This window comes from Malus sylvestris, chromosome 9 (genome assembly GCF_916048215.2).
Source record: "Malus sylvestris chromosome 9, drMalSylv7.2, whole genome shotgun sequence".
In the NCBI taxonomy this organism is placed as follows: Eukaryota; Viridiplantae; Streptophyta; class Magnoliopsida; order Rosales; family Rosaceae; genus Malus; species Malus sylvestris.
The window spans coordinates 8,027,500-8,041,059 of NC_062268.1; the positions used below are offsets into that span (position 1 = coordinate 8,027,500).

The 13,560-nt window shown below is 36.0% G+C and overlaps 1 protein-coding gene across 1 annotated transcript; it reads right to left on the minus strand.

Annotated features, from left to right (window-relative positions):
• Positions 1-6,122: 6,122 nt before the first annotated feature.
• On the minus strand, positions 6,123-7,980 carry LOC126583346 (probable membrane metalloprotease ARASP2, chloroplastic). The gene has a single exon (XM_050247697.1). The coding sequence runs from the start codon at positions 7,808-7,810 to the stop codon at positions 6,440-6,442; it is 1,371 nt and encodes a 456-aa protein (XP_050103654.1). The 5' UTR covers positions 7,811-7,980; the 3' UTR covers positions 6,123-6,439.
• Between the last annotated feature and the right edge of the window lie 5,580 nt (positions 7,981-13,560).

The window sequence follows — 13,560 nt, forward strand, 5'->3', positions numbered from 1 at the left end:
AAGGACCACTTTTATCGATTTGAAATGTTAGGAACCAAAGTGATAAGTTATGCAAATTGTCACGCCCCAATCTCGACATACATCCAGGATCGACACGTGACGTCACCAAATGCCCGTATATCTAACATACCCCGCCTCCTGAAAATATACAAAGTATAATTCAAGATCCAGATGCACAATAATTTTTCGTATACTTTATGGCTGCATCTAACATCTTCGTTAGACTGCCTACGTACCCTCAACAGGGATCAAGCCATTCGTAGTTCAACTTCTCTATAACTCGACATATAACACGATTCATTCAAGCCAAAAAGGCATAACATTCCTCAATCAAACACTTGGACTTGACAAGCATGAATTATTCAATTCAAGCTACATAATAATCCACATGATAATCAAGCTTTCTATTTCATCCATCATATACATCATTATGTTTCAACATAATCGTGCAAGCGGTGATCACCCAATGCGGATATACCAAGCATGATCACCCCTGAATACGTAAGGTCCCCCATCGTGGATATACCAAGCAGGACCATCCATATACCTCTGCTACATGGTGCAATAACTTCAACACACAACTTATCCACATCTCAACCCCTATGAGTTCCAACATAGTCATCTACACCATCAACTTCTCAAGGCCATCACTAATACGTCACACAAGCATATAGGTGCTACAACATACTTCTAATAGGATTCTAGGATAACCTTATCATAAAAATAATCATACACATCAATCATAGTACTAAAAGATAATTAAACTCAAATATATCCCAACCGTCATCAGTACACAAGCCAAGTCATGTTTAACAAAATAGTCTATGTCTAATATATAAAATCACATTTCAATACAAATCCCATTTATAAGACCAAGACATATTCACATACGATATTAGTAAAAGAAAAATAAGTTAATATCCATATCACATGTAACGTATCCAAGAACCAACAAAGCACAATATTATTCTCAAGCCACTTTGAGCAACGAGACTAATCATAATAATAACAATCATATCCCACATCATTCCGCAATCATTCTACTTAATCAATCCTAAAAATCAAAGATGCATGATATCTATAATTACTATGTTATTCAATCAATAAGGTCCCATATCAATTCACAAATTTTAATAAAGGATCCCTACATAATTCCCCATCTGGATTCCAAGTACTAACATGATAAGTCTAATTTATACACAATGTCTACTGTGAACAATTCATATTCACTCGACTCTAAGGTCGGACTACCTTTATGGAAATGAGCAAGCGTAGGGATTCCAGACCACTCAACAGAATCCAACCAAAATACCAAGCGACCTCTTGTAATCTTTTCAGAACTGACATCTATACAATCAGTGCCTACACCATGGGAATGGTGCATCGACATCAAGAATTTAGATAAGCTGCAAAGCTCGGGTGAGTGACAATAATACAAGGATATGATAATAATGATAAAGTCAACCATTAATCACAGTTTACATCTCTTGAATATAAATCATTCATAAGGAATCAATACCAAACCTTTGTAACTCCGAATGAGTCACCCAGACATCCAATGGTTCGTCTGAAACAAATCACAATAGCTCACAATCATAATCTCATACAACACAATGAAAAGTAGGGTTAGAGTGACACAGTTCGGCCGAAGTCTACATCTCTAACGCTATCTCAATCCAAATTCAGCAACCCCAAGGTGAACACGATCCCAGACCATCTCTCAACGGAATCGCGGAGCAGAAGGGATTTCGGACCATCACTCAACGGAATCGCGGAGTAAAATGTGTAACACCAATCAATGAAACAAGACATGGATCAAGTTACCCAAGGTACAAAGACTCAATGAAACAAGAATGAAATAATGACACGAGGGTTGAAACATGTTTCGAAGTAACAAACCCCATAACAATGGGTTAATGGTCCACTACTAGCCCTCGCATTTCATCACATCAATCCAATCATACAATACAAACCATATTTCCAATATGCACATCAAATCACACCATAAAACTACATCAATGGCTAACTATAAAAATTACCAATTTTATAGGAAACATAATTATAAAACCATCTCATATCCACACAGGATAGTAGTTATGAAAACAAAGTAATCACCAATATCACATATTAGTCATTCACATTTCTCCACATCACACCAACAATTGAATTTCGGGAAACCAAGCTAGACATAGGTTCACAGGGTCACTAGAAGGTATTTGGTACTTAGACAATACTCGTGGACGATCCCACACACCACCACATGCAATGGTAGCCATGGTGAAGGGTTTGAAAACCCAATTTTTCAACCTTAACCCAAGAGGCTCAAATTCACGTGGTAACTAGAGCTCAACAAGGGAGACATTATTCACAACTAGACCAACAACAAATTCTAACCGGAAATCATCCAAATTCTTCGGGAAAACCGGGTTTCTAGGGTTCTAAACATCCAACTCTAAAACGAATACGAAAGCACAAACCAAGCATACCAACTCGAAGATTATGAAGACTACATGAAGTTTCATACCTCACTTGAGGGAAATGGTTGCCGGAATCGCCGGAAAAAATGACAAAACTCTCGGAAAACCCACGGGACTTTGCTGCCTCTGGAAAAATGGATAAGAAAATGGAAAATCTAACATTACAGAGTTGTATGGCTCATCAAAAGCTTTCCATGGACACCATGATCACCCAAAACGGAGATCGGATGAAGGAGATACAATAGGGTCAAGTTTGTGGTTTTAATGGGTCGAAAACGTCCCAAAACGGGTCAAAAAATCAGACCCCTCCTTCTTCCCCTTTTTTTCAGAAACCTTCCACTTTTTAAACTCACTTAACTTTTAACCCACATGTGGGAATTAAATAATTCCCACAATCTATAGTTCACAACTTCAAACGTCTGTAACTATACCGTTATAACTCGGACTCACAAACGGCTTTCGCCTATGCGCTCGTGACTTCAAGACCTATTCGAAAACGTTACTTGTGACCTCAAAAGGTCAACGAATTTTAAATAATTATTTTTCAAACTTCACTCTTCATAACTAGTTTAATTAAAATCTAAATCCAAACAATTTAAAATAAATTCTCGAGAAATAATATAAAATCTCAATAATACAAATACGTAAATTATAACAGTGAAATCCGGGAACGGGATTTCATACAAATCTTAGGAACCATTTTGACTATTTAGCCTTTTTTATTTTATATCTTTTTTATTACTTTATATTCACTCCCTTTATTTCCATCAAGGATCTGAATTTTTTTTCAATAAAAATTTAATGCCTTTCCTTGAAAACTTATATGCATTTTGACTGTATTAATTATACTTGAACTTAGCGTTTTTAGGAAATATTGTTTCTGCAAAGTTCAGTACTTATTTGGAATATAAGTAAACAATGTTGAGAGAAACTCAACTGAGTCAGTCACAATTATTTGTCCCTTGAATTTCATCCTCAAAGTTATAGAAGTATAATCGTATTTTGTTATATTTAGCTATGGGCTTTGTTTGGTATGAAAAAAAAAAATTTAACAAACGATATTATTTATATTAGGAGGGGTGGGCTAAATCTCACATTAGACTAACAATAATATGGTTCAAATTCATCATTGGCGAGAATCGAACCTAAAACCTCACTTACAAATAAAGAAGAGTATCATTAAACTGTAGTTTTAAGTGGCAGTATGAAACTATATCAACCAAGAATAAAATATGATGTTTTTTTATGAATCAATTCATCTATGACCATATTAATTTATTACTACTAAAATGAATTGTTTTGTTTATTTAAAATGAATTAAAATTAATTGATTAAAACTATATTCATTTTAGTAAATGATATCAGAATTGACCAAAATGAATTTATTATTTAAATGAAATGCTGATTACTAAAATGAATTGTTTTGCTTGAAGTTGTGATGGAAGAATCTAAATGGAATGCTGATTGTTCTAGAAATTTGTAAATGAGTTGTGAGTCCAATTTATAAGAAATTTCTTTTCCCTAAAATTTGTAAGTATTAGGTGAAATTTGATCACACTAGTAAACAATGAAATTATTTATCTTAGTTTTGAAGTTCAAAATTTGTAGATCCATGATTTAGGCTATTGTAATTATTGCTTAATTTCACTTGTAATTGTTACTTAGTTACATTTATAATTGTTACTCAATCAAATTTATATATGTAATTATCACTAGTTACGTCAAACATCGTATCAATGTCATATTTATACAACTAATATTTTTAATGCATGTTAGATGTCGAAGATTTGTCTAGTTTATATGATATTTTTAATGACTCTTATATAATATTTAAGTTTGAATTTTACTATACTTTACAAACTTGTTGATACATATTTTCCAATCAAGTGAAGACAACGTCCACAATAATTATTAACAAGCATTTTAGTGAACAACATGCAATGAGTATTGTTGAATGCTATAGGCAACATGCAATGCATAAGTTACAAATTTAACATGCAATGAGTCCCATAAAATACTTTGTATAAAATTTCATGAAATACCAGTATTCTTTTCTTGTAGACATTGCATAAGTTGCAAATCCAATTCTTTTTTTCCTTATTACTTTGTACAAAATTAAATTAAACATACGAGAAAGGATGTGAAATCAAATTTAAATTAAACAAGCCTACAACTACAAGGACCCAATCTAACTTCAAACCTTATGACTTATGTAGATTTTTTTTTATTTGAATATAACAAAATATACATTGGATTTTGAAAAAAAAAATTTGTATACTAGGTTGAATTTGAACATTCCAATCACGAGACAACAATGGAGTAAAAAAGATTGTGGCCCAAAAATGACTTTCAGGCTTATCAAGAACAAAGTCAAATATAAACTATATCTTTTAATAGTACCAAGGAACTTTAAATATAATAGTTGAAAACCACTACTATAACATGGATGAGGATCCTCTTTGGATTCTCTTCGTGGGGATCCTAGGGATCCTCACATTTTAGCTATTCATCGTACATCGTGCGGCTAATTTTCGCTAGATACTATTTGTGTTTAATTTTAAATAAAATAATTTAAAATAATTTCTGACTGCACAATTTACGATAAACGGTTAGAATGTGAGAATCCCTATGATCCCCGCAATTTAGATCTAGATGAGATCCAAATCCCTATAACATTATCAATGAAACCACCCAAGCACTACAAGCTAGCTACACATGCACTATAAAAGCCCCAAACAAAATGAGACATATCATGGAGTCATTTGAAAATTCTCTCAAATGCAATGCTCTAGAATGTTCTAAATCCCTCCTTCTAATATTTGTATTGGATTCCTAACAACTTTAGCCTAATCTCAACAATACTTTATAGTCCCACATCAAAATGCGCCAGAAAGCTCTGTGAAAAGGTATCTAGAAGCCTTTAAAACTATGACCCAGATACGAAATGTAAATTCTATGAAACGTATGTATGCCACCCCCTCTCTCTCTCTCTTATTAGATAGAGCAGGGTGGCATGATACAACCCACGAGATGGAAGTTTTTCAACTTAGATACGACTCAAGGAGTGATCTGAAGACCAAAGTGGTACCAGAGTACATCATATGATCCTGAAATTAATTGGTGCCTTTTGCATTCAAATAAGGAAAATTGACTTTCAAAGACCAACTCAGCATAGCTAACTCCAACATAAAGTCTGAAAGTATCTATTGGTCTGTACTAAATCTCTATTCCAAGATAATTCCGCAATTCTTTCGACTCATTGTGCTGGAAACAGAAAACCTTACTACATTGATTCTCCGGAAGACGAGAAACCTCCTTCTGCATCGTGAATTCAAGTTGCTGCCACTTGTGTTTAAATTCCAACCCAATACAACAGAAGTGCAAACCACACCTGGTAAAAATGCTATGACTCTACTTGCTTTTGACAAAGCTAAGTCCCAATAGAGGTCTTGAATCCGTCAAATCTAACAAAGCCGGACTCATTACTTCAGGGTGTTTCATTTCGTACACAAAGAGCGTGTTCGTAAGATTCATGACCTTTTTTTTTTTATGTATTGCAGCAATCAAACACCAGTGATGACTCCTCTGTATTACACACATTTTCGGATAAGCACAACCTCAATTACCAAATATTTGCCACAGAACTTGAGTATTAACAGTTATATTCATGGACTATCATGAGTCAAAACAAAAATGTTAGACAAAGTTGCCAACGGGATTTATTAAAAAAAAAAACTATTATTTACAGGACCATAAAGAACCACATTTTGTGAAACAACTTGAAAAGAGAAGATGCCAGAAGTACCTCCTACACATTGTGGAATCAAAGTAACCATATATGTCAAGCATCCCCAAAGTTCTTGGTTTGTTTCCTTCTTCACACATCAGATGATTTAATGCCAGTGCCACAGGGCTTTCCCGAAACCCAAGTTTCATTCAAACTTCTAAGATTTTGTAAGCAATTACAACATGTCCTTGATAAAATCGAGGTTAAGCGTGTCCTTAACGATAAGGAACAATCCTAGGAAAATAACAAGAGTTATCCCTGATGACATAATCCCCTGCTCTACTTCTAGAGGGAGCTTTCTCCCACCCCTGGCAGCCTCTATGAGGATGAAAGCCAAGGTACCACCGTCTAAAGCAGGTAACGGAAGAAGGTTGATTACTGCAAGGTTGAGATTAAGCAAGGCTGCGAACTGATAGAGTCCATCAATATTCGACCTTGCAACTTCTGCCCCTACAGCTATGATTGCAACTGGACCTGAAACCTTGCTAGCTGTCTGCGAGAAGTTAAGAACAGTCTGCTTTAAACTATCTAAAACATTAAATGACAAGCCCCAAAATTCTCTCCCAGTATAATTAAAAGCTTCTGAAACACTTTTGGGTTTAACTTTCGTAAACTTCACATTTGGCGATAGTTGCACTCCGATTTTGCCTGTTCCATCATAATTCTCATCCGGGGTGATCCCAATTTCAAAATCCTGCTGTCCCCTCGCAACCTTAAGAACCACATTTCTTTTGGGATTCTGCTTAATCACATCAACAATCTCTGACACACCATTAGGACCTCCTCTTGGCAATTCATTTCCGTTAACCTTAAGGATCACATCGCCGGCAAGCAACCCATCTCGGGAAGCAGCGGAGAAGGGGCGAACCTCGGGCACAAGCACCCCAGGATAGGCCTCTTGTACAGGCAAACCAACAGACAACACTTGAGTAAAGATTATAAGATAGGCAAAAATAATATTGGCAACCACACCAGCTGAAACCACAATTATTCTATCCAATATTGGCCTGTTTTTAAGCAGATTCTTATCATCAACTGGAATGTCACTATCTGGATCATTATCTGGAAACCCCACAAAACCACCTAAGGGAAAAGCTCTAAGAGAATACTCCACATTGTTTGCATTGAATTTAGCTAAAATTGGACCAAAACCAACTGCAAATTTACTTACATGGATGCCTTGGAGATAAGCAGCAAGGAAGTGACCACTCTCGTGAACAACAATTATGGCCGTTAGCACAGAAGCCGCCTCCAAAACCGACTGAGCACTCTCAAAGTTGCCATGGTCGAACCCAGGAATCGCACAAGTCCTAAACTTGAACCTTTTCCCACGTGGGTACCTGCCATTTTCGATGAAAAATCGATCCTTGCACTGAAAACCGACGTCTGGAGAAGAGAAAGAGTAGCAAATGGAAGAAGACGGAGGTTTTGGAAGGTGGGTTTTGGGTTTTGATGGAAAACCTGAGATGGAGGATTTGGAATTGGACAACTTGATGAGAGAGAACGAAGAAGAGGAGGGTAGAGAAGCTGAGAGGTTAACGATCATGGTTTTTTTTTCGGTGGTTTTCTGATAGGGGCTGTTAAAAAGGTGAGGTTTGGTTTTGTGATGGAGGAGGGATTGGATAATTCATAATCTCCTGCCTTTTTTGGGTTTTGTGGAGGGGAACTCAACTCACTCATTTGTCTTCCCTCCCTCTTATTTTTCAGCATTCGGGTGGCGTTCTCTCTGCAATTTTTTTTGTTTTTGGGTCGAAGTTTCTGTGCTTTTTAGATGGGCCTTCGGCCCTTGTGCTCCATAAAAAAGAAGGGTTAATTAGATTTAAACGCTTAAAATTTAAATTTCTTTTATTAAACATCCATGCCTTTTAGAATTTTGATCAACGTGCTTTAGTAGGCCACATCAGTATTTCTATTTTTTTTATCCGGCCATTTTTTTATTCATGTATTTTAGGAGTTGTGGACTCTTTTTTAGGAGATAATTCTGGTTTTTTTGCTCAACATATTTATCCGATTATCTCTTTTAATTTTTGTTTTCGTTCAAAACATTTTTTTATCCTAAAATTGAAATGATGGACGCTTAGATTTTTTTGTTTGTTTATTATTTAGTATATTTTTTGTTAGATAATTATTTTGTATACGTTTGAATTTGTACATATTGTTGATTAGTGATAATGGTATATTTATTGTTGGTTATCATATATTCGTTTTGTATTGATTGGTACGTTTATTTTTAATTTTTGGGTGTACATATCGTTGATTGGTACGTTTAGTTTTAGCTTTTGGTACGTTTAGTTTTAGCTTCCAGTACATTTAGTTTTGTTCTCGTTGATTGATAGGTTTTTTTTCACGATTTTGTTACGATTGTTTTTGTATACATTATGGATTGTACCATTTAGTATCATATGAGTACGATTAACATTATACATATCGTTGATTGGTACATTTACTTTTGTTGTTCAACGTTGTTTACTAGTACATTTATTTCCGGTTTTAGTAGGTTTGTTTTCATGCATTTATTTTTTATTGGTACGTTTGTATTATTCTCGATGTTATTTTCTTATATGAATTACTACAAAAAATTATATATGGATTACTACAAATATCTTAAATGATATTTTATTTCTTCATTGAAAGGAAAATAAATAAATAAATCAAACGGCAGGGTATTTTATTCCTTAATAAATTGTATATAATCATTTTTTTTTTCTATAATTATCTTTAGAGGGAATCAAAGGAGCTAGATTGTAGGAATTTGTTTCAATATCTCTGCAATTTTTTTCCCTGACGTGAAGAATTTAGGCAGTGGTAAGATCTGTAATTTTGGTAAAAATAAAGGATATTTATGATAGATGAGACTCCAAATTTGTAGGAAAAATGTTTAATTAAATCTCTAAAACCAAAAAATGTTTAGTCTATAGAGTTGAAAATTCAGGCACTTATATCAAAAAGCCCCTAGAAAGAAGGCTGTGTGATCCGATTTGATTAAACTCGTGTAACCTCTTTCTACATCCTATTTAAATTTTAAATGTGAATTGTCTTTTTTACTCTATTGTATCATTAGCATAATGTACAAAATGAAAACTAATAATAAAACTAAAATTGATCAATAAACACACACTCAGTAATTAAACATTTACCATCATGCAATTCTTTTCTAACGTTCTATTTGGCTAAAACGGTAAGACAAGAGCAAGTTCTTTTCTGCGAATGGATGGTGACCTGGAGTTTTGGATCCTCCAACTAAGGTACGAATTGATTTATATAAACGAATGAACCCTCTTCCACCTTTGAAGCCTAGTGGGGCAAATAAGTAGTTTTAACATGCCCTAGTTCGTTCTATATATAAACGAATGAACTCATTTCAACTAAGAGCTGGTTGTGGTTGGCAAAAAATGTGAAGTGGATGGCTTCATTATGGATGAATCAATCTCGTAGCCTTATCGCAGCAGCACCAGATTTAAACAGCTAACTTCGGTTGCATTTCCACGACTTCTACAGATATTCGTTGGTCCTACGGCAGTAGGAGTTAAAACCTACGAGAAACTAACTAGTCTAATAGCTATAATGACTCACAAGTCAAGTTGGACTGCTCAATCTTCCCGTTCCATAACCAAATTGCTCATAAAAGCATCAGAAAGTGACCAAAAATGGTGTTATCAAGCTTTTCCAACATGGTAATCACGCACTCCTTTACTTAGCCTCAGAAGATCAAGCTTTTCCAACATGGTAATAGCATAAAGGGTGGCTTTATGTCATTCTCCTGTAAACCTAAACGATAAATTAATTCTCATCAATTCTTATTAATTTCGATTTCTATTAAATCATGAAGAATTAAAAGGGAAGACGACGGGCTTGTTGGAGGAGAGAATGTGAGAAGAGAAAACTAAATTTACATATTGAATTAGATTTGTGAGGGTAGTCTAGATAGTAAATTAGGGTTTAAAGAGATATTAATAGTTTGATTAAAAATAAGATGGGTGTATATAATAAATTGCGTGTAAAGAGAGGTTATATGGGTTCAAATAAAATTACCCTTATGCATTTGTCATGTGTAAAATCTTTCTCTAATTATATGAAATACTTGATTCACAGTCGAGGATATTAAACGCTAAACTATTTGATTATAAGAGAGTAATTAGAGATATAGACATATCAATGCATAAAACTAAAGTTTTTTTATTTTGCAAGACAATATTTTAAATTTGTCGAGCAATTGAACTTCAGTGAAAAGAGGCAGTCATACTACCCTAAAAACTAGTTAGTGTTATGTAGATTAGATACTACTGTTTATTTTTTTTAAATTAAAATTGGAAGTTAAAAAATGGTAGGAGGTAACCGAATTAAAACCCACTCCAGATTTCTTTGTCTCAACCTCACCGATCAAGAGATTTAGACCACTCAACTTTAATCATACAGTTCCTATTAGCTCATCTCACTGACTCAATTCATAAAAACTAAAAAAACTTGAACTGTCTGTATCTCTCTATCTTTTGAACGGTGAAAATATCTCGGTCCGCAGAGTCTCGACACAAAGATCCAGAGTCGATCTTTTTGAGAAGGTAACCAATTAAAAAGGGTCCCACCACTCTTAACCCTCTCCTCTGTATTCTTCATCGATGTAGCCCTCCATCTCCCAACTTCCTCATCTACTTCCACCATGACCAAGTCATCTGCTATCAAAATGTGATGGTCTCAAATCCCATTAATCTCTTCTAATTGTAAAAAAGTCAAACTTGTAATTGCATATATTTGAATCAATGAGAATCCCCAGGCTTTAAGCTCATATGCTGCCACGACAATCGGTTTAGCAAATTAAATGTTGGTTTAATTAATTTTCATGTGGGGTTTTATAATTTACAACTTTAAGATCTTGGGTTTCTGTTGGACAGTCCAATTTCAAGGCTTTCTCTTGAGAAATTGGGGACATTTGATTTACATAGATCTCGACATTTAAATTTATCTAATAGTAGTAACTAGTAAGTAAGTTGCTAAGAATTATCACCACTTGAGAATAGTGGGCAAAAATACACCTAAAGTCAATAGGAAAATGTTGTAACCTGTTACCTGCCATTGCCCTTCGTTTATCATATTTATTTGGATTTTTAGCACAAATGGTTCTTCAAATTAACTCACTGGGCCACTCCGTCAAAATGATCCCTAAAATTAAGTGTCGCAAATCAATATAATTATTTCGTCATAATTCCATCAAAAATTATATTATGTGATGATGTGACATATACATGGATCCCATAAATTTAAGGGTGTGTTATCCACACACCTCATTTTACTTCTCACACACCCTTCTAATTTTCGGCCGTCGGATCAGATGGATTAAAGAAGATCAACAGACAGAAATTAACAAGGGGTGTGTGAGAAGTAATTTGGGGTGTGTGGATAGCACAACCCAAATTTAATTAAGGGCAAAAGATTGTTTACTACTCTCATGTTTCATGGTTTTCAACATTTAGTACATCAATTTTTTTTCGTCCCAAAGTCATACCTAAATGTAAATTTTGGGACAATTTCATACATCCGTTAGTCAAACTGTTAATTCTCCCATTAAGTGATGACGTGGCGCTCATGTGGACAATGACTAGGCGCCACGTGTCATTAAAAATATTAAATTATTATTATTATTATTATAAAAAAATTAAAATAAAATAAAAACCTGTCGTCTTCCCCACCCCGACCCCCCCTCCCTTCTCGCTCCAACCCCCAACCTCTGCACCTTCCCCCACCCCGAAACTAGACTCGACAAAATACCCTTCTCTTTTCAGCAAAATACCTTTCTCTTCTCTGCACCTACCCAACCCCAAACCTCTGCACCTTCCCCCACCCCGAAACTGGACTTAACAAAATACAAGATCCAGCCAACCCGAAACCGGATCCGAGCTCCAGCTCTCAGGACGCATGGTGCAGCCGTTGCCAGACGCAACTCCGAGCGCCCCGTTCCGAGGCTCCTACCACCGTCAAACCCAATCTGAGGTCCATTTTCTGATCCCGACGATCTACTCTAGAACCCGTTCGAAGCCCGTCCTGCAGCTTCGAGGAGCTGGGCGGCTTTGAGGATGACATCTTCGGCACCTACTGGACATGGAAAAGCTCGGATCCAAACTCGATGATGGACCCTCCAATCGACTGTGTTTGGGAGAGAAAGGTGAAGAGGGAGGGTGCTTGGGAGAGAGTGGTGAAGAGGGATGAATGAGGGGGATCGGGGAAAAGGGACAAGGGGTGGGGTTGGGTTGGGGTGCAGGATAATGAGGAGGAAGAAGGGGTGGGGTTAGGAGAGGAATGGTGGAGGAGGTGGTGGTTGTGGAGAAAGGGGGGATAAAAATGGGGGAGAGAAAAGGGGGAGCCGAAGAGGGTGTTGCAGAGGGAAGAAGGAAGGGAGGTGGAAGACGGGTTAATTTACTTGATTTGGATGTGCAGTGGGGGAATATAGGGGGTGGGGGAAGGTGCAGAGGTTGGGGGTTGGGTAGGTGCAGAGAAGAAAAGGGAGAGAGAAGGGACGGGGGTTGGGGTGAGGAAGACGACAGGGTTTTTTTTTTTTTTATAATAAATTTAATTTAATAACAATAATAATTTAATATTTTTAATAACACGTGGCGCCCAATCATTGTCCACATGGGCGCCACGTCATCACTTAATGGGAGAATTAACAATTTGACTAACGGATGTATAAAACTGTCCCAAAATTTACACTTTAGGTATGACTCTGGGACGAAAAAAAATTGATGTACTAAATGTTGAAAACTATGAAACATGAGGGTAGTAAACAGTCTTTTGCCCTTTAATTAAATATCAGATGTGAACTAAAAATATTTAAATAAAAAACAATTTTTATTTTTATAACTAAAAAAAAAAAATAGGAAGACTCACCACCCAATCAGTAAAAAAAATGGAGAGCTTCAAAGCAGCCTCAACAAACCCAGTTGTCCTTATTTCAGGTCTCTCTCTCATTCTCTCCTTTGTTTACCGAATCGCAACCCGCCTCGCCTCCAACTTCCACCGCCAAACACTTTGATTGATGGGTGTTCACTCCGAACCAATCCTGCTGCCTTTTTAGGCAAATTGAGTGCCTTGATGAGGTTTAATTTCTCATCCTTTATGCGATCATCCCCATTCTCAACCCTAATTTTTCTTCTTTCTGGCCGAGCAATTGCAACGGAACGGATTGCATTGAATTCGACGAGCCAGTACTGTGTCGCTAATGAAGAAGCAGAGGTAGAAGGAGACATAAAACTTAGGAACAGCAGACCTGCTGCCGATGAACAGTGTTCAATGATTCCTTCTTCT